Source organism: Xyrauchen texanus, chromosome 33 (assembly GCF_025860055.1).
Source record: "Xyrauchen texanus isolate HMW12.3.18 chromosome 33, RBS_HiC_50CHRs, whole genome shotgun sequence".
Classification (NCBI taxonomy): Eukaryota; Metazoa; Chordata; class Actinopteri; order Cypriniformes; family Catostomidae; genus Xyrauchen; species Xyrauchen texanus.
This window is the reverse complement of record NC_068308.1, coordinates 14,090,019-14,112,864: the sequence shown is the minus strand read 5'-3', so window position 1 is coordinate 14,112,864 and position 22,846 is coordinate 14,090,019. Positions and strand designations below refer to the sequence as shown.

Below are 22,846 nucleotides of genomic sequence, written 5' to 3'. Positions count from 1 at the left end.
AATTCACAGTAAGCTGGTATACACAGCCTGAAGTGGTATTACTAACATTATTTCTCCTTCAACTTAAGGGTAGATGATTGTTTATGCAGAAAGGGCTCATGAGGTCTGGAATGTGTATGTTTTAGAGCTGTCAGTCAATTAATATTTGTATTTGTGCTTAATCGCATAATGTTGTGTAATTAATCGTGATTAATCACAGATTTTGAAAGTGCTGAAATATGACACTATATATACTCTTTTCCTATCAAAATGCATTTATTTCCAACTTAGGAAAGATAACAAAACAGATGTAACAATATAATGCTTTATTAGCATTTTCCTAACAAAGCCTTTCACAGTATAAAGATAGAAATGCACTAAAATAGCACCAGTTCAAGTAATATTAAACATTTCTACAAGTGTTAGAACAAGTCTACGTGGGAGGTTGACTAACTGAAATAACAAGTCTCCACATACGTTGTATATTCATTGCAATGGGCTGTGGCTATCCACTTTGTTACAGAAATCGTGAAACCACTTTCACAATTCGCATCAGAGCATCAACAACAATGACGAATTGCATCTTTGAAGAACATATGAAAAGCATTTGCAGACAAAAACACCTCATTTTGCATTTTGATGATAGAAAAGACTTGTCATGCTTCTGTGGTAATTAAAATGCACCTTACATAGGATTAAAAATACTTGATTTCTAACATGTCACATCTGGGCTTGTTTTGTATATCAAATAACGTTAGTAGGTCCTTTCTCCATCATTTTGTCACAGACAAGGAGGCTCTGTTGTGTGTGTGTTGTGAAGTGTGTGTCAGGTAAATGAATCCAGGGAGACACATTATAAAGGTTCCGCCTTTCCAGCAAGTGTTAATGTACACGTTAATTCTGACAGCTCTAGTATGTTTGTATAAATGCATGTTTCTTAAATCGCAATACCTATCCCCTCTCTCACTGTCTTGTCCCCCAACCTCTACACCCCACCATTTCTCTATCCTGAGCCACTAAAGGCAGTCAGTCAGTCAGTCTGTCAGGCAGACCTCTGAAACAAAAGTCTGTTTGTTTTCCAGGGGAAAGCCACTCTTCTGTTTCCATCTCTTTCCCAGCCCTCTTCTCCCAGTCAAAGCAGTCCTTGCATTCCCCAGTACCCACATACTCAAGTGGACTGTTAAAACCAGATGCTTAAAGACTCTTCAAAGAAAGAGAGCTTTTTTTTTTTTTTGTACCAATGTAGAAAGCATTTGAAGGTAGAGAGCATATGTTTCTGACTAGACAGAAGATTTTAGCCTGACTTTAAAGGGGACATTCAGCTTTGATTCCAACCTCTTTTCCAGCTAAATTGAGATGGTTCCGGTGTTCGGCCAAGGGATCTGCGAGATTCTCTCAGATCCGGACTGTGTTTCCAGTTTCTACATTACGGCCTAACCTGCCCAGAAACAATCATACTGTAGCAGTTTTTTTTTTGCATCCGAAGTAATTTGATTTGGTGGTGAACAGCTCTTTTTAACGAAACAGTTGAGTCAGTGATTGAATGACTCACTTTTTTTCATATTGTTTGATAATGATTTTTTTCGCGATGTACATTTCAGACCATTAATGTAGAAGGAAATGCATTCCACAGGCTTGTAAGACAACAAGAAATAATGAACTCTACAGATTAAGCTGCCTTTTAATTTGAAGTTCAAGAAGTAAACTAATTTTATGATTTAATCCTACATAAGGTGTGTGACCTCCTTTCTTCCTGGTTTTCCTTACAAAACAAATCTAGAGTTCTGGCAAACTAACTTGCCACAGATTTGCCACTCATTATTTTCACATGCAAATGAGCTTGTGATTCACCTCAAATGTTTGCCAGAAGTTTGCAGCTCTTCACCGGTAGTGGTGAACCTGCAGCAAACCTTTGGCAACAATGGACAATTTGCCGCAAGTTTGTTGCAGAGCTAATTTGCATGCGAAAATTATCAGTGGCAAATTTGCCATAAACTCTCGATTTTTGCAAGGGTTTGGCCCGACGCATGTCCGCTACGTAACCCATTAATGATGTAATTGCTGTAGCCTATAAGTCATAATGTCCACTGAAAGACTTACTTGCCTGTATTAAAAAAATTGCGGACTTGACAGCACTATGATTCATGAAAAAACTTTGAATTAAATAGTACATAAATAAAGAGCAATGGTGTTGATTTCGGAGTTGCCGTTGTGTTCAGTCGATAGCTGTATAGCATTGCCATTGCTGTCTTTAGTAAATCACTGTATCATATTAACGGATATATAGCTAGTGGCTACTTAGCCTCATTATGGATTTACATGAGAGCAGGTCTAGGTAGCCGCTAGCCAGCTCATACTTCCTAACCTGCTGATTTTATTACTGTGATTCAGATAGCTGATTGTGTGTATAGCATTGCTGAACTGATTGTGTTTTTAGCGACTCACACCTGATCATCTCGATGTTGAACATAGGCTAATTATAGAAATATAATATAAAAAAAACAATATCTATTTTTTATACTATAAATATCAGTAAATCTCAGTCCTACTAACTTGTCAAATTAAAGATGCTAATTTTTCACCACCTACTGGTGTAATTATACAATCTCCAGAAATGGTCACTGAAAGAATTTGTGAATTAAATCAAAATGAATGACGAATCAAAATTCCCACCACTTTTTGGAAAGCCATGGGAAAGCCATGAACATGGAAAATCGGAGGAATACAATTAACGACGTGTTCCAGTGCTGTTGGACTAAATATCAACACTCTTAGATATGTGTCTAATCAGATTTACATACCATAACTTAATGTTGTATAATTGTTAATAAAATAATTTTAGATGAATGGTGGGTGGAGAAAATAAAGTGGCTGTAGCCATTGTGTAACGTGACGTACATAGGAGTGGGATGTCCATCAACTGAATGCATGTATCGCATCATCATTTTTCAGTGTAATACTCAGTGTAATGTTTACATCAGTCTTGCCGGACTGAGTTGTTGTTGTTTTAGAAACTTTACTTGATGTGGACATTATTTTGCACCCTTACCCTGACGTTAGCGGTTCCTTGTTCTGGACTAGCAGGTTTTAGGAGGCACTGCCTTTTCTTCTGTGAAAACATGAAAAACAGTTCCAGGTTGGACATTTGCACTATCAGACTGCTCATCCAGGTATTGCAAGTCATCTTTCCTATGTTTCGTATCACTTTGCACAACTCTGACACACACCGGAGGTGGCATTCAGCTGCTTCTAGACACTATGATTACTTTCTTCTCACATAATAACATCATTTGTAACTCAAATCAATATTTCATGTCAGTTAATTAATTTGTTTGGTAGGTAGCCATGTAATAAGCGGAACAATTTACAGTCAGCCGGCCATTATTGCAAAATAAACCCCTTAAGGGTGATACATGAACCTCCGCTTCGTGTTGAGGTCTAGATCACCTTCTCGAAGTTTATTTTGCGATAACGACCAGCTGCCTTTACATTATTCCTTGATTAAGGTTCAAGTTCTGTATTGTCCTGTGCACAGGGTAACCAGTTATAGTCTTACTTTGTGTGTCCAAACCAAGGTTATTATTGTAAACTTAAACGGAAACAAAAAGGAAATGTAAAAAAACATATTCGTATACTGAAATAAAAATCATCATAATTGGAAAAACTGAAACTAAACTAAAATAAATTTGTATGGCTCTGAAAAAAATTATATATATTTTTAATTTTTTTATTGATTTTCAAATTTAACAAACACATACAATAACATCAACAAACAAACAGACAAACAAGCAAAAAGCGCTGAAATGTGTTAGAAATAAGTTGTTTATGTATATGTACAGCATATATGCAGCTCTTCCTGCATAGATTGCATAGGGAAAAAAACATAGTCTTCCTGAAACAGGCAATCAGAGTTTCTGTAAGAAAGAATGTAATGAATTCCTGAGTCTCCAGACTTTGTCCGATTTAATAGAGACTTGGTGTCTGCATCACAAAACGTTTTCAGAAGTGTGGTTCAACATATAAAATGAAGGGGATGATATGAACCGTTTACCGGTTATCTCCTGGATCACAGAATGAACCTCTTTTCAGAATGGCTGGATGCGATCACATGATCAAAATAAGTAGAAAATATACCCATGTATGTTTTGCATTTAAAACAAAGATTTCTATGGAGGCGAACAGGTGTGAAATAAATCCTATGAAAAAAAATGTACATTTTGTTCATGAATAGAAATTAAAGTACATTTTGGAAATATTCAGAAAAAAAAAACCTTTAAAAATATTGTTTTTTGTTTTTTTTGCTATATATTTTTTTAAACCTTAAAACCAACTATCACCTTAACATGAAGATGCCACTAGACGACAAGTTAAATGCACTAAAGAGGACTTTGTAGTTAAAGTTTTTGTTAAATTATGTGTTTTCTGCTACTGTAATATCAGTACAAACTGTACATTTGGGTGTCCAGCAATATGACCCACAATGCACAAATGCCTGTTTTTCCCATTCTATATGTATCATTTGATTTAAAACTGAAATAAAAACTAAATGTAATGAATTTTGAAAGTAAAGTATAAAATATTTAAAAACTAAACTAAAACTAACAAAGAACTAACAAACAAAATGAAAACTAAACTAAATTGTAGCAAAAATAGAAATGAAAGCTAAATAAAAAAATTCAAACTGTTATAACCTTGGTCCAACCTATGTTTGACAATAGTTACATACAGTATATTAGGACAATACATACCAAACAAAATTATACAAAATTTAAATTAAGGAACAAAGCAAAGAAAAAAAAAAAGAAAGAAAGTAAAATAAAAAAGAAATGGCAAATGCATAACTAAATATTATGTATGTACATGTCAGTGTTGTGTTTACTGATAATGAGGCAGTTTGGTAAGTGGATTGTGCAAATTATTTTGCTAAAGTGTTAGGTTATTATGCAGTATATGCTCTGTCCTTATAATGAAAATGTTCATATGTATTATGTGCAAAGTTCCATGTATTGCAGCAGTAGAATGATCTTCAGATGTCACAGCATGGAGTGTTGTGGCTGTTTAGTGCTAGACATTGTAGGTGAGAGATGTACTTGATGTCCCTCGCCAAAGCACATCAAGTGAGAATTTGTGTGTGTGTGAGCTTTGGTATAAATGTGCTTGTGTGTTTCTGAATAGTCTTTACTGACATGCACTTTACTGGCATCAATTAGCTTTATTGACTCATTCTTCATCACATACAACAGCGGAGGTGACGTGACCTTGGAGTTGTCAAAACATTTTACAACAAGCTTGTTTCATTTTGAGGACAAAATCAGCTGTAATAACATTTTCCTGCTTCTCTGCTGGTGCATTGACAATAGTTTTTCTTTTTATATTTGTCCAAACGATAGCATATTTGACATTTCATATCACTCTAATCAAGCCACTGTTATCATTAATAGTTCATACATAATTGAAGCTTGGATTTCTAACTAGTTGCACAATATAATGATGCATTGCAGAAGCTTTTTACACAGCACACGTTCTGTTATGAAACTATAACATTTTTGAATATCTCAATGCAGGGTAATGCAGGCAATATTTGTGGCACATTCCTGCTGATATATTTGCTGATGTAAAATTAAGCAACATGAATATTGTAATGATTTTAATATGCTTTTACTTGGCCTTTATACACTGATGAGCCAAAAGTCAGGTCTTTACTCCTGCATTCAACACGTTGACTGCGAGACCTGATTGTTTGCTTACCATCTATTCTACCCAGATGTTGTCATGTGGCCTTGTTAGGAGATGACTATGTTATTTGCTTCACCTGGTCATAATATTTTGGCTCATCTGTGTATTTCCTGAAGACTTTTTTAAAGATCCAATATAACAATAAATAGTACAGTACATAGTATAGAAAAATATATATTTCCTTGTGTTCATTTAGTGAAAAAACAGAAAACTGTGGTTTTAATTTCACTTGACTACTATTGCAGGGAGTAAGTAATCCACCATTTACAATGACAAGAAAAAGTATGTGAACCCTTGCAGGAATTACCTGCATTTATGTATAAATTTGTCTTAAAATCTGGTTTGATCTTCATCTAAGTTGCTGTTTTAACTAATAACACACACAGTGTTGTATTGTTCTTGTACATATTTAATACATTATTTAAACATTCAGATTGTAGGTTGGAAAAAGTATATGAAACCCTAGGCTAATGATATTAACAAAAGTTGATTAGAGTCAGGAGTTGGCAATCCTGGCTTCCAATTAATTAAATAAGATTGGAGGTGTGGGTTACAGTTACTTAGACTTATAAAAAGCACTTCAACATTTTGAGTTTGCTATTCACAAGAAGCTTCTGCTGACGTGGCCTTGCCTCGCAAAAAAAGAGATCTTAGAAGACATACAATCAAGATTTGTTTCTTTGCATGAAGCTGGAAAGGGTTACAAAGTTATCTTGAAGAGATTTTTTATAATTATCTGTCCACAGATAGACAAACTGTCTATAAATAGAGACAATTTAGTACTGTGGCTACTCTCACTAGAAGTGGCCGTCCAGCAAAGATGACTAAAAGGGCACACCACAGAATCCTCATTGAGGTTAAAATGAACCCTAGAGTGACAGCTAAAGACTTGAAGGAATTATCAGAACTGATTAACATCTCTGTTCATGAGTCTACTTTACATAAAACCGTAAACAGGCATGGTGTCCATGGCAGGACACCACGAAGACAAGAAAATTGCTGTGTGCCTAAAGTTTGCCAAAGGCCACCTTGACACTCCACAATGCTTCTGGGAAAATGTTTTGTGGACTGGTAAAACTAAGGTTGAATTGATTGGGAAGAGCACACAGCACTATGTATGGTGTAAAAGGGCACCGTATACCAAGATGAAAACTTAATTCCAACGGTGAAGTACAGTGGAGGGAGAATTGTGATTTGGGGCTGCTTTGGGGACTGGACTGCTTGCCATCATTGAGGGAAATATGAATTCCTGTGAATACATGTGTCTCATGATATCCTACAAGATAATGTCAGTGTGGCTGTGTGCCAGCTGAAGCTCAGTAGAAGTTGGGTGATGCAGCAGGAGAATGGCCCTAAACATTGAAGTAAATCAACTACAGAATTGCTTCAAAAAATGAAAAATAAAATAAACCTTTTGGTTTGGCCCAGCTATAGCCCAGGCCTTAACCTAATAGAGTGTGAGGGTTCAGTCACTTCGGTTGGTTGTTGGTTCCAGTAGCATTGTGGAGTGTCAAGGTTGTCTTTGGCAAACTTAAATCACACAAAAAATTTTTGTTGGAAAGCAGCGGCTTCCTTTGTGGTGCCCTGCCATGGACACCATGCCTGATAATGTTTTCCATATAGTAAACTCATGAACAGAGAAATTAACCAGTTCCAATGACGACTTCAAGTCTTTAGCTGTCACTCTAGGGTTCTTTTTACCTCACTGAGCATTCTGCTTTGTGCCCTTTGAGTCATCTTGGCTGGACGGCCACTTCTTTGTAGAGTAGCCACAGTACTAAATCTTCTCCATTTATAGACAATTTGTCTAACTATGGACAGATGAATATCTAAACTCTTCAAGATAAATTTGTAACCCTTTCCAGCTTCATGCAATGCAACAATTTTTGATCGTATGTCTTCTGAGATCTCTTTTTGCAAAGCGTAGTCCACGTCAGCAGAAGCTTATTGTTAATGGAAAACTCAAAATGTTTGAATGCTTTTTATAAGTCAAAGTAGCTCTAACACACACCTCCAATCTCGTTTCATTCATTGGATGCCAGGTTTGCTAACTCCTGACTCTAATTAGCTTTTGTTGACATTATTAGCCTAGGGCTTTGAATACTTCTGACAACCTACTCTGTGAATATTGGAGTTATGTATTCAAATATACATATATAATCATATGTATTATTCAGTGCATTATGTTTTAGGAAATATGTACAAGAACAATACAATAATGTGTGTTATTAGTTCAAACTGATTGTATTTGTTCATTTTTGAAACGGAAGAAGGTCAAACCAGATTTTAAGACAAATGCTGTATGCATAAATGCAGGTAATTCCAATGAGTATATATGGTGGAAACTAGAATGTAGTGAGAAAAGAATGCCGAAAAGAAGGGCAGAGAGAGAGAGAGAAAGAGAGCGAGAGAGCGGAGGAGGGTTGGACTGATGGCCCTCTATCTAAATGTTATTCTCTGCAGCCCTCAAAGAGCACATTGTGCTTTGAATCTCAAAAACATAGGGCCCCTGTTCTCTCAGCTCTCTGTCTCTCATCCATCTCTCTCCCCTCTTTCTCTATATCCCTCCATTTCCTCTCCTGGCTTACCCCACCCCGCCCTGTTTTTCCCTCACTCTTTTTAATTTTGCCGTCTCTCATCTCACACATGATAAGGGGTTTAAAAGACTTTAAGGGATTGAAAGAAGTCATTTTTCTCAATCTCTTTTATTCTCTTGTTATAGAATTTTCTCAGCAGCTGATGAGGCATCTGTTGACCTCTCGTAAAATTCTTTACTACGGTTGTTGTTCATCTGTCTTATTTAGTGTGTTTTTTTAGTAGAAAAAAAGATTAATCTTGACAGCAATTTTGTAAATATTTTGATTAGTGTACCCTTAAAAGACCCTTAAATCATTTGAAGAATGCAGTTATGTTTCCTGTGTTAATGTACTGTATTTTAAATTGAAACAGGAAGTTAGGGTGGGACATGACCCTTTTTTAAATAGCCAATAGTCTTTATTTTACATCACAGCCATGAATCGTGATTTGGTACCAATATTTTTGGTCCATATTCCTGGAAGAGAAAGTCTGTTCATTTTTAATATGTAAAATAGATCTGCTAAAAGTGAATTTTGTCAATGATTATGAGTACACTAGCATATTTAAAAAGCTAAAAGGCATGGACTTAAAAACCACAAAACTCCAATTCTGATTTCACAGGGTCATTAATTTATACAGTAATTAATGCACCCTATTCAAGTTTAAGAGCCAATGTCTTTAACACCTTATTTAAACAGTATCCATGTCTTCCAAAGACGTCATCAAGGTATTCTGAGTGTGAATACTTTTAGACCTTAGAACTTGGACTACATTAAATTTGGTTTAGCGGGACACCCTTGGCTCAACATCACCACAGGTGTGTTTTTAAATGGCAGTAAAATATGGCCCACTGTCCAACTTTCTGTCTGGCTTCCAAAGGCAAATTTTCATGTTAGTAGTAACAATTTAAAGGGGAAGAAACTGTGGCACAGCTTTTTTCTTAACACAATGAAAGTGCAGTGATGTTCATGTGGGATGATATTATGTGGGATGAAACAAAGTATCTGTATGATCGTTTAGTTGTACATTTTTCAATAACCTTCTATCAGACATTTCTTTGTCACTTTTTAAGCAAAGTATTTAGGCTATATAATCTGAAATAATGAATAAAAATAAATTCCAACATTTATTTTTTTGGGGTAAAAAATTATTGGAGATTTATTTGCAGGATCTACTGCAGTAACCATCTGAAATCTTCTGCTGGACATAAGCAGACATGGATTTGACAGTGCATGAGTGCTGCAAGGAGGGTCAATTCTGGAGCATTTATTTTGTTTATTAAATTATCAAAATATACATTAAAACTTACCACAAAACAATTACTTGAATGCACTTCTATGATAAACATATTTTCAATTACTGAGTTCAAAGCCATTTAGTTTTTTTTTTCTGGGGATAAAATTATAATAAAAACAGCTGAAATTCTTAAAAAATAAATGTTGTCATGGGTAGTGCAGAATAATATTTAATTATTATTTATTTTTTAAAAAGCATAAAATTTGTGAAATTTCTGTTTTAAAATATGAATAATATTCAAATCAAAGTCAAGTGGTGTAACCGACATGCATGTTGCTATTTTGTTGTCATGCAACAATAAAATAAATAAATAAATAAAATGGAGACGACCCCTGCAGACCCTCAAAACTAACATTTTAAATTAAAGATGCATTTTGTTCAGGTCATATGGTGTGATCCTGAAAAAAAAAAACAGTCACAATATTTCTGAAACATATTTGTATTGATTATATTAATGAAACATTTTTGTCAATGCAAGGAAAGTATTTTTATATATTTTACTTGGTTACATCACATGACATTTTTAAAGTTATTAAATAAATTTTTGGTAGAAAACGTTATGTTTTTCCATTATTTATAAAACCAACATGGACACAAAGATTACATTTCTAAAACTTGACGTGAGTTTAAACTACATTTTTGAAAATATATACTTTTTTATCCTCAGACTACCTTGTGAACCATAATAAACATATAGCATATAAAATAAACTAATATTATGATACTGTACCATGAATTAAAGCAGAACAGATTGAGAGAAAATATATAAGAGGAATGATATCAGGAAAGATATTGTGATGTTGAAAAGAATCTTTGATAAACTATTTCATTATGACAACCACTTCAGCCCCTCTTTTGCTAGTAAACAGCTGCAGGAATGCAGATCACACCAGTTTGATCTTACATGTCTGAGCCCAGACTAGTGTAATCCCACTGGTTTGGTCATATGTGTCTGAGCACAGACTAGTGTAATCCCACTGGTTTGGTCATATGTGTCTGAGCCCAGACTAGTGTAATCATACCGGTTTGTCTCAGCCCAGACTTGTGTAATCACACTGGTTTGATCGTACGTGTCTCAGCCCAGACTAGTGTAATCATACCGGTTTGATCGTACGTGTCTCAGCCCAGACTAGTGTAATCACACTGGTTTGGTCGTATGTGTCTGAGCCCAGACTAGTGTAATCATACCGGTTTGATCGTACGTGTCTGATCCCAGACTAGTGTAATCATACCGGTATGATCGTACGTGTCTGAGCCCTGACTAGTGTAATCACACTGGTTTGGTCATATGTGTCTGAGCCCAGACTAGTGTAATCATACCGGTTTGATCGTACGTGTCTCAGCCCAGACTAGTGTAATCACACTGGTTTGGTCGTATGTGTCTGAGCCCAGACTAGTGTAATCACACTGGTTTGGTCGTATGTGTCTGAGCCCAGACTAGTGTAATCATACCGGTTTGATCGTACGTGTCTGAGCCCAGACTAGTGTAATCATACCGGTATGATCGTACGTGTCTGAGCCCTGACTAGTGTAATCACACTGGTTTGGTCATATGTGTCTGAGCCCAGACTAGTGTAATCATACCGGTATGATCGTACGTGTCTGAGCCCAGACTAGTGTAATCACACTGGTTTATACTGGAAGTGTGGGGTAAAATGTCACCTGAGTATCTGGACAAACTGACAGCTAGAATGCCAAAGATCTGCAAAGTTGTCATTGCTGCAAGTGGACGTTTTTTTTTTATGAGAACTCTTTAAAGTTCTGAAATTAGTTTTTAAATTGTAATAGTAATTTTTAATGTCCTGACTATACATTGTGATCAGTTGATTGCCTCTTTGGTGAATTAAAGTACCTATTTCTTTCCATAAGAGCAAAATCTGTACATTATTACAAACGTTTGGCCGCCAATGTACATCAACATGGAGGTCTCACCATTGGCGGAAGTCATCAAGTCCCTCACCAGTATTCATCATGCTTAACATCAGGCCCTGCTTGAGCTGCACCAAGACCACTTGGCTTACGGCACTGCCTATCTGGATGACATCATCATATACAGTCACAATTGGCTGTTCTGAGGTGGCTGTGATGAGCGGGATTCACTGCTAACCCCAAGAAGTGTGCAATTGGACGGGTGGAGGTATGGTATCTGGTGTTACGCTTGGGTCATGGGCAGGTGCGCACCCAAATTGATAAGACCACTGCAGTTGTGGCTTCCCTGAGACCCAAGACCAAAAAGGAGGCGAGACAGTTCCTGGGGCTGGCTATTATAGAAGGTTTGCTCCTAATTATTCGGACATCACCAGCCTGCTGACTGTTTTACTAAAAAGGGAGCTCCAGACCCGGTCCAGTGGACTGAGCAGTGTAAACAGGCGTTTATACAGGTGAAAGCTGCATTTTGTGGTGGGCCGCTTTTATATTCTCCTAATTTCTCTCTCCCATTTGTTTTACTGACTGACACTTCCGACAGGGGGCTAGGGGCAGTGCTTTCACAGGTGATGGAGGAGGAGGCCTGTGCTGTACATGAGTTGCAAGCTGTCGCTGAGAGAGACTTAAGTACAGCACCACTGAAAAGGAATGTCTGACCATCAAATGGGCTGTTCTCACCCACCGATACTATCTGTTGGGGCGGGACTTCACCCTCTGTTCTGACCACGCACCACTCCAGTGGCTCCACCGCATGAAGAATACTAACACACAGATCACCCATTGGTATCTGGTGTTGCAGCCTTTTAAGTTTGAGGTGGTGGATGGCTGTTGCTGACTTTCTCTCCAGGAATGGGGGGGAGTGGGGGACAGGCCAGAAGGCACTCCCTGGCCTGAGTTGTGTGGTGGGGATATGTGGAGGTGGGGGCATGGTGGAGCATTTTGTCCAGAGAGAGAGAAGCAGTAAGGGTGCACACACCTGAGCACAATATGTCTAACACCTATTTCTGATTGTTGTGAGCAATGGGGAGATCGATATAAGGAGGAACCACGCCAGAGATTCAGAGTGGGAGAGCTAGCACACATGCCCTGACTGTGTTGTGCTTAAGTGAATGTTTTTGAGTTAAGGAAATAAGAAATGACCTGTTTGAGTCCTGTATAGTTCCGTTAAGTCCCATTTGCCATTTCCTCCTTGTCACATGCCCATTCAGGGCAGACCCCCATGGATCGAAGGGGGGCACCAAAAGCCCTTTTGTGCCCAGAGAGGAGCTTTGTGGTCAGACACTGGGCCCACTGTCTTCCCCTCTCAATGGAGGCTTCTTCTTGCATTTGCAATAATGTTGGAGTGTTTCCCTTTATGCTTTCTTCCTTTTTGCTTTAATACAGACTTCTGTACTCGCATAGCTTTGACACTGTAACACACCAATGCAAGTCCATTAATTAATGTCTATAAGCAGGGGTCCCGCTGGCATGGACAACCTGTATTGTATATTGAAATATCATGGATTAAAAAAAAATGGGATATTTAGGCCTGGAAAATTATGACAGAATTTTTATGTAACTAAAATACATTTAAAAAAAAGTAAGAATTTGAGATTAAAGTTGTATCATTATGAGAATAAAGTCATAATATTTTGAGAATGAAGTAAAAATTATGAGAATGAAGTCCTGGAATTGTAATCATTACCACATTTAAATCATAATATTATAGATTAGATTAAAGATATAGTATTATGAGATTAGGTAGTAATGTTTTGAGAATTAAGTCATAAAATGCTAAGATTAAAGGCTTAACATTTTGTGAATAAAGTAGTAATATATTAAGAAATATATTTAATTTATATTTGATATCTGTAATCTGCGAGCTCTCTTACCATGGTGCTAGTCAGACATTGAGAAAATCACCTCTTTTGTGCAATTGTCAGGTTATGATGGTTACATCTGTATCTACATCTCCACTTTGCTGTAGATTATTTAATACTTAAATACTTAAATGTTTCTTTCCATACAACTTTCTTCTCATAATATTAAAACTTTAATATCATAATATTAAGACTTACTATAACCTTTGACTTTTTTTCTCATAATATTATGCTTCAAATCTCATAATGCTGCAATATTATTCTTGCAATGTTAACTTTATTCTCAAAATATTATCACTTTAGCCTTGTCATATAATGGCCATTTTTTCATTTATTTTCTTACAATTAAGATTTTATTCTGAAAACATTATTACTTCAGTCACACAATGCTGGAATTAATTCTCATAATAAAACTAATTAAATGACATAATGCTACAACCTTAATCTCATAATGCAATTAATTTATTCTCGCAATGTAGACTTTATTCTGAAAATATTACTACTTTAATCTCGTAATATTATTACTTTATTCTCAAAAGTTTGACTTTATTCTAAAAATATTACGACTTTAATATCATAATGCTACGACTTTATTCTCGCAATGTTGACTTAATTCTCAAAGTACTATCACTTTAGCCTCATAATATTACATCTTTAGTCTCAAAACTTTTACCTTTTTCTCATAATATTGTGACTTTAATCTTGTAATGCTACAACTTCAATCTCATAATGTTGCATCTTTATTCTCAAAACATTACTACTTTAATTTCATAATGCCACAAATTAATTCTGATAATATAATATCTTTAATCTCTTAATGCTACAACAAAATATTACTACTTTAGCCTCATAATATAATGTCATAGCATTACGTCTTTATTCTGAAAACATTACTACTTCATTACTACTTCAATCTCATAATGCTTGACTTAATTCTCATAATAATACTACTTAAATATCACTGACTTCTGCAAATATTACTATAATCTCGCAATATTAATAATTTAAATTTCTGAAAAGTTTGACTATTCTCAAAATCGTAGATTTTTTATTTTAACGTGGAACTAAAATGTTTTTTGTGAATACGTTAAAATATAACAATTATGAAACCATGGAAATGGATAAAACCTTAAAAAGTCATGGAACTTTCATTATTGAAAATACATTGTTTAAAGCTCAGCTTTTAAATATCTCGACTTTTGAAGTGTCTAGTTGAAATTTTCACGAGTATAATCTTTCTAAGATGATTTATACAAATCCTAATCACAATTGCCGCTAAAATGGAAAAATCTGGGATTTCTTTACTTTTACTCTTTGAATTAAGTATACAAAGCTAAGAAAGGGCTGCACCTCACTTTGCAGTCCATGTTGAAATGGTATTCTACATTTTAAGATCTCCACCCTATTTTACTACCATGAGCAGTCCTGTGAATGCTGAGAGCTCGCGGTTACTGAAGTCTGTACTTAGAGGTGGGTGAATAGACTTGTTCCGCACACAGAAATAGACCTGCCTCTGAGGAATGAAATATGCCAAAGAAGAATTCCTGGGGATGGGAAAACATGTTTCTGAAATGGTGAGAAGGACTGTTGTTTCCAGTCTGTTCCCCATACTGTGTGAACATAGCTTGTGGACTGTGATGTTGGGTGAGCGAGTTCACTCCAACCTTCCGAAAAGCCTTTTTTTTTCTTCTCAGCCTTCCATTATGCCTCACCACCATCTTATGCTTTCTACACCATTTCTTTTTTCTGTCCACAGAACATCAAAATATGCCATTTTTCACTTAAAGGGATCGGTCACCCCAAAAAGTAACATTCTGGCATTATTTACTCACCCTAGTTTTTTTCCAAACCTCTGTGTTTTTATTTTTGTCTGTGGAACACAGAAAGAGATGTTTTGAAGAATGTTCACACAGCTCTTTTATATGAGATGAAAGTGGATGGGGACCAAGGGCTGTCAAGCTCCAAAAAAGCACCATGAAAGCAACATAAATGAAACCCAAACAGTTCATGCACTATGTTCTGAATCTTCTGAAGCCACATGATTTTGTGTGAGCAACAGACTGACATTTTAGTGGTTATTCAATCAATTGCTATTGTATTGAGAAGACAGATTGCACAAAATGTGAAGCTTTAGAAATAAATCCATTCTCTTCTCTTTCTCTTTTATTTCGTCTCCCTCAATCCCTCCAACAGTATATGGGTGGTGTAAGCCTTTCCGTGACTATCTGTCATTAATCTGACTTCTCTGGGGGCAGAACCTTGAGCTCATGCCAGCGAACGCGTCGTACAACAGGAGAGATTGAGGGAGGCATTGAAAGAGTGTTGGGGGTGGTGAAGAAGGGGGAGTCAAAACAGTCCTCCCAAAACAGAGCAGCTTTTCTTGCTTTGTGAGCGCAGGCTCCGGGAGGTTCCGGGAAGATTTGGGGCGGTTGCATTGCGATGCAGAAAAGTGTAGGCCAAACAAATAGAGCTGCTTACCAGTTCTGTCCCTCCTTCCCAGCTGTGGAGACCACCCTCAGACAGCCTCGGGAGAGAATCCCAATTGTGCTGCCTTCCCACAGCTCTGAGAACAAATCGAAATCATCCCTCAACACTTACTGCAAATTAAGTGTTGTTCTTACACATTTATTTGAGTAAATGCCTGTTGACTGACTCATTTGGGCTTTCCACAATTGAAAATGTTAACCCAGGACCGTTCTAAACCTTGGCTAAACTTACGGTTCATAATTCATTCATAATTTCACACCATGGTTTAATGTTCTTATATACATATTATGAGGTCAAAAACATTGATTGAACAAATGCATCTGCTTGTCCATCTGTCAAGTCCACTCTTGCTGTTTTAAAGGAATAGTTCACCCCAAATTCTTTTATTCTGAATGACATTGTTTCTTATGTGGAACACATAAGGGAAAAAACAACAACTTGTGAATATCCCGGTCCCTCTAATCAATGCATTGCCAGATAATAGTGACTCACTTAAAACTTAAAAAGCACCCAAAACAAAGTATCAGAACAGTTATAAAAGAAAAGTCCATGCATGCCTGTGCATTATAATCCAAGTCTCCTGAAGGCATCTGATAAAACTTGCATTGTTGTTTTTAGCAACCTGGTCAAAGCGGATTCATACACACAGAGTTAATGACACACAGTGACAAAGAGGATATGCACGCTTACTCTATTTCTGCGGCGTGATAAAATTATTCAATTAAATCTCAAAGGCTTTGCTTCATAAGAAATAAGGGCTCATGGGTTTAATCAAAGAGTATTAAAATAACGTGTGTAAGTGAAGAATTTAGGACAGAAATATTTTATTATTGCATAATAATTACAATACATAACAAATGTATATTTTCATTTAAACAATTTAAGTATTTTTAAATATTTTTGTATTTACATTTTTTTTTGTCATTATACGTCATTATATGTACAAATTGTTTCTTTTTTGTTCCACATAAGACAGTAAGTCATACAGGTGTGGAAAGGCATGAGGGTGGGTAAATTATTACAGAATTTTCAGTAATTTTCTCTCAGAAGATGCACAAAGGAATATTCCTGGTTAAATGCAAGTTAAGCTTATTTAACAGCATTTGTGGCATAATGTTGATTTCCACAAAAAAAGAATATCTACTCGTTCATCCTTTTATTTAAGAAAAAAATAAATAAATCACGGTTAAATTGAGGCGCTTACAATGAAAGTGAATAATAATCGTGTATAATGTTTACATCTTGGGGCTTCATGTATTTTAGTGTTAATGGATTGTCCCTATTCACATCCATTGTGAGTGAAAGTGGCGAGTCAAAAAAAATTATTTGTGATAATATTATGCTACTACTGCTGTCAATTGAGCTTAACTTGCATTGAACCCAGAATATTCCTTTAACATTCTGGCACCACACCGTTTCAAACTATACCATTTGCACCACAATTTGGTGTTAGCACTGCTAAACTGTACTAATACTCTTTCAGAATCACTAGTGTGAATCTTTACTCTACCCAGGGTTACAATTGGCATTTGCTCTTGGTTTAAAAAGACGATAACCCAGGGTTAAGTGCAGCATGAAAGTCCTATAGTTACACTTAAAGCAGAGCACAATTTAACAGTAATCATCTTGGATTGGAAGTCATCTATAATGTTTGTGCTTGACATGCCTTGGTTTGACAAAAAGGTTTCACAAAGGATTATCCAAACATAACATACTTTCTGTTCAGTGTGTTTCTAGACCTAGTTCATGCCCGATCCATAACCCATTTTTCCCTCGGCCTTGTGGTATGTCATAGCACACAGCCGACACACCCATGTGTACAATTCACAAAGTTCTCATCTGATTCAAGTAATAGCCCTCGATGAGGAGAGCCTTAGTCAACAGTCATTTCTCAACTTTGGCACACTCTACTCAATGCTAAATCTCTCTCTGAGATAATTTGTGAAGTTTGGAGAGTTGTGAAGTTTGGAGGTTATAGAGTGTCAAAACCGCTCAGCAATCAGAACAATCTGTTGCAATGCGAAATCAAATCTACATGTGCTCTCCATTGAGAACTGATTTTGTGATAATGTCTGTTTCTTTCAGAAACTTGGCTATAGGTATTGGCATTCAGAATTTCCCAGAAGGCCTTGCTGTGAGTCTTCCATTACGGGGTTCAGGGGTGTCCACATGGCGATCTTTCTGGTAAGTACAGCAATGTACACACAGTCAAAAACACAATCTGTATTCTTTTTTTTCTTTGTGTTAATATATCCATAAATTAAAAAAAGAAAAAATGAAAGATCTGTTATCATTTACTCACCCTCATATTATTCCAAACACATATGATTTTCTTTCTTCCATGGAATGCTAAAGGAGATGTTAATGCTGCTTTTTGCCATGGTGTGAAAGTGAAGGGAGGCTGTCAAGTCCCATAAAATAATCTAGAAAGTAGTCCACACAACTTGTGCATAATATTTAAATATATATTTGCACACACTGAAATGCTAGACAGTTATTCACTAAAAATATTGATCTTTTACTGCAGCTCTCAGGTCTCATGGGCAGTTGCATATCCTCAAATATGTTGCGTGAGGACGCTTTGCACCAGGTTTGACGTCAATGATACTGAACAACTTTAGTTTATGCATCGTAACTGATGGTGACATATACAGAGTTAGTATTTGCTACTTGAATATCCACTGTGCTTTTAATTATTTCAGAGACATAATAAACCATGTTAATTGCAGGGGGGAAAAAAGGGATTGTTCACCCCAAAATAAAAATTTTGTTATTATGATGTTTCAAATGTGTGTGACTTATTGACTTTGAAATTCAAGCCACTGGGCGTCAAGAGTTTTGCTGAAAAATTGCTTGCATTACGGGTTATTTCTCAACCATACCTTTCGTATGTCTTCTGAAGACTTGGAATATAATGCACGAGTCGCATGGACTACTTTTATGTTCCTTTAAATCTTTAAACTTGTGTGACCTCATGTACAGGTGTGGATGTTGTATCTTGGCTTCGCTATAAGCAACGCATAATATAAATTCATTTAAACCCACTGATATTCGTTCAGAAGACTGTGCTGTCAGTAAATTGTTAAACTTTCCACGCACATTTCCACGTCATGTGACAAAACAAAATGGTGCCTATCGCGGCAGAGTTTGTCTTTGGGAGAAACTCCAACAAAACTACATCTGATAAAAAACCTAATTAAGTTTTTACATTGAATCATGTTTGAGTCAAAAGATTAGAGTCTCAAGATTCATCCAAATGCCCTTTTTCTTTTTTTTATTTGAGCGATTTATTTTGAAACACCATGTGCTTAACACAATGTACACTGTTGTGTACAATAATCCTAGGTTTTAATTAGAAATCCTAGAATTACTGTGCATTTTCACATTGAGAAAAACAATTGTTTTCAGAGGCTTTATATGGAGCTAGGATGAAAATAAGGTGCATTTCGAACTATTTTTAAACCAGTACATACAGACAGCACACTGGAGATCAACTAAGTTCACTAAATAGGGAGCAAGTGTGCATCCTATAGCTTTCCTATGAAGTCAAGTTAATTCAATGAAACTTCCTATCAAAGGTTCAGTTTCAGGCTGCAGATGATGTTTGGACCACTCAATAGATTTGGCAGACATGTGACAATGTTTATCAGTACATAGATTTAAATTGATAATGTATATTTTTATTTTAACACGGTTGGCAGTGACTGGATGATACTTTTTTATTTGTGCTTTTCCCAATACACATCTTTCCAAAGCAGCTTTACAGAAAATCAGCTGAAATGTCTGTAACATATGAAAACATGGATAACCACTCCTGGAAACATAATAAACTATTTGCTCAGACATTAAATCAGACATTTTATAGCTTGGTATTATTAAAAAATTCACAATTTTGTCCTGCTGTCCACGTATGTGGACATACATTTTTAGGAAAACTATTTGCTCTAGATGTTTTTATTTAGCATGTTTATTAGGTGCTAGTAGTTACAAATCAAAAAGGGAAATGGAAAATGCACACCGTAGTCACGTTCGGGTCTCAGGAGGTAAAGTGGGTCACTTTACTTTAGTGACCTCATATTTTTATTTTATTTTGTGCACTTGTATGTTTTTAGGACACTGTTGCTATCCTGCCCCATCAATTTATCTTGGTCTCTAAGTGTTTCCTTTGAATGGTCACTATCTCACAGGTATGGACAGCTGAGTGGGATGGTCGAACCTATAGCTGGGTTGTTAGGGGCCATTGCTGTGGTGGTTGCAGAGCCGTTGCTACCGTACGCTCTTGCTTTTGCTGCAGGAGCCATGGTGTATGTCGTGGTTGATGACATCATTCCCGAAGCCCAAGCGAGGTTAGTGATTAAAGTATTTTTACTTGTAAGAAAGTACAAAAAAAATCTGAATTTCATATTAACAGGTTTGTGAATGTGTTCTCGTATAGTGGGAACGGTAAGCTGGCCTCCTGGACATCAATTCTTGGCTTCATTGTGATGATGTCACTGGATGTCGGACTTGGCTGAGCATTTTTTAATTGGTTGAAATTCGATTGATCTCCAGAATGTCAGCTGACTGCAGCGACCAAACCAGGCCTTTTTTTTCTACTTATTTTATGTACATTTTTGTTATTTTTTATTTGTTTTTAGAATGACTCAAGGACCATATTTGTTTAGACAGGGCAGAAATCTTGATTGCAAAATGACAATACTTGAAAAATAATGAAAACTTGAATGAATGACTTTAGGTCTGGATGTGTGTACATGTATACTGTATTTGTGTCATTATCATTAATACAAGGACCATACTATATGTTCTCAATATTCTTGTGCACTCATTAAAATGAAAACCAGTGATCATTTTGGGCACTATCGTTATAATTAATGGATTCATTTAGGATTTCTTTTTTTATTGTATTTTTTTTTTTATGAAATGAAGTTATCATTTATGATCAATGCTATTTTATTTTTTTATTTAGAGTTGTTTTTTGTTTACAGATTATATTCAACAAGTTTGAGAAGATAATATTTACAGCAAAAAAAAAGTGTGAATCGTGAATTATAAACTAAAGTAAAATGTTTATACAACCCATTAGTGTTTATTTGTTTTTCACTGTGTGTGAAATGCATTGAATATTTCCTTTTAATTGCTTAAACTGGAAAGAAAAAGATGTAATAAGCTGATTTTCTGTCTAATTCCATGCTGCTTTGATTATTTTGCTGTTGTTTCTGATGTCAATCTTCATATATTCTCTAACACAGATTGTTACCATAAGACAGAGATGACCGATTAGGTGTTGGGTTGTTTATAAGCCATTTCCAGTTCTCTCTCAGAGACTTTCATAAATCACTGTTCTTGAAATATTGGGATGTTGCTGTGACAGACTGTTAGGGATGCTCAAACAAAGAACCACCCAGCCAGGATTGGATTGTGAGAGAAAAATGTACTGGGAATTATAGGAATCTTGCAGTCCACTGAACATAGAATTCACTATAGATATCTAACATATCTTTTATTTGTAGTAGCAGTAGTAGTAGTATTTATTATTGATTAAAACACTCACTGATAATTTTATTAGGAACACTATGGTCCTAATAAACTTCCATATGTGGTCTTCTGCTGTTGTAGCCCATCTGCCTCAATGTTTGACATGTTCATTTTGAGATGCTATTCTACTCACTACAATTGTACAGAGCCATCATCGGAGTTACCGAAGCATTTCTGTCAGCTCGAACCAGTCTGGCCATTCTCTGTTGACCTCTCTCATCAACAAAATATTTCTCTCTGCAGAACTGCCGCTCAATTGATGTTTTTGTTTTTGAAACCATTCTCTATACACTCTAGAGACTGTTGTTCTAGAGCAGTTACAGAAATACTCAAACTGACCTGTCTGGCACCAACAATCATGCCATGGTCAAACTCACTAAGATCAAATTTTTCCCATTCTGATGTTTGATGTGAACATTTACTGAAGCTCCTGACCCGTATCTGCATGATTATATGCATTGCACTGCTGCCACATGATTGGTTGATTACAAGTAGGTGTACAGGTCTTCCTAATAAAGTTCTCAGTGAATGTATATGGGTGTTGCACATAAATAGATCGATCCATGCTATGATCCATCGATTGATTTAATTGACAACGCATTGAAATTGTTATAAAATGCCACACAAATTCATGTACTTATTTTTTATAAAGCTGGATGGTAAATAGGCAAATAGCAATAACAAAAATGTGTTTAATTATTTACGAAATAAAGTTTGTGATTGGCAATATTCTAAATAAGTTTTTCACACATTTTTATAGAGATCAACTTCATTAATTACAGTAAAGACTGAAAAATTAGCATTGCATGGTTTTAAGTATTTCCCAACTTATGATATTGAGGCCATATGGCACGATGCAATTTAAAATACAATACATAATAAGATTACACAATGCAAAAAAAAAAAAAGTCTTAAGTAAATAGTTGTCGTAGGAGAACACTGTAATCCTGTTGATGAAGTCTGTTTATTTAGGAACTTTAGTGCAAACCTCCTCTCACATGCCACTATGTCAGCGTAAGAAACTAATTGTAAATTTTTGTGTCCGTCCGTGCTGTAAAAATGGCCTACACTGATGTCTTTGACTGTTGTGAAATGTCTCGCTGTTGTTCAGTGTCTCGTGCAGGAGTGTAATGTTTTTTAGACACTAACTACGTTTTCATCCAAGGATTTTTTTGTGAAAAAAAGTTTTTGCGCATCAAAATAAAGCTGATGGAAATGGACATTATCTCTAAAATGTCACAAATGTCGAAATATTTTTACATATTTTGTTATGTTACAGCCTTATTCCAAAATTGATTCAATTCATTATTTTCCTCAAAATACTACAAACAATACCCCATAATGACAATGTGAAAGAAGTTTGTTTAAAATCTTTGAAAATGTATTAAAAATAAAACAAAAAATAATTACATGTACATAAGTATTCACAGCCTTTGCTAAATACTTTGTTG

At 35.8% G+C, this 22,846-nt stretch overlaps 1 protein-coding gene across 2 annotated transcripts in view; it reads left to right on the top strand.

The window, feature by feature from the left end:
- LOC127626410 (zinc transporter ZIP11-like) overlaps positions 1-22,148 on the top strand; it is a 210,684-nt gene extending 188,536 nt beyond the window's left edge. For both annotated transcript variants that reach the window (XM_052102150.1, XM_052102149.1), the window contains exons 8-10: positions 17,946-18,044; positions 20,048-20,206; positions 20,296-22,148. In XM_052102150.1, the coding sequence (XP_051958110.1) occupies positions 17,946-18,044; positions 20,048-20,206; positions 20,296-20,374 (337 nt within the window). In that variant the 3' untranslated portion in view covers positions 20,375-22,148. The remainder of the gene's footprint in view (positions 1-17,945; positions 18,045-20,047; positions 20,207-20,295) is intronic.
- The last annotated feature ends 698 nt before the right edge of the window (positions 22,149-22,846 follow it).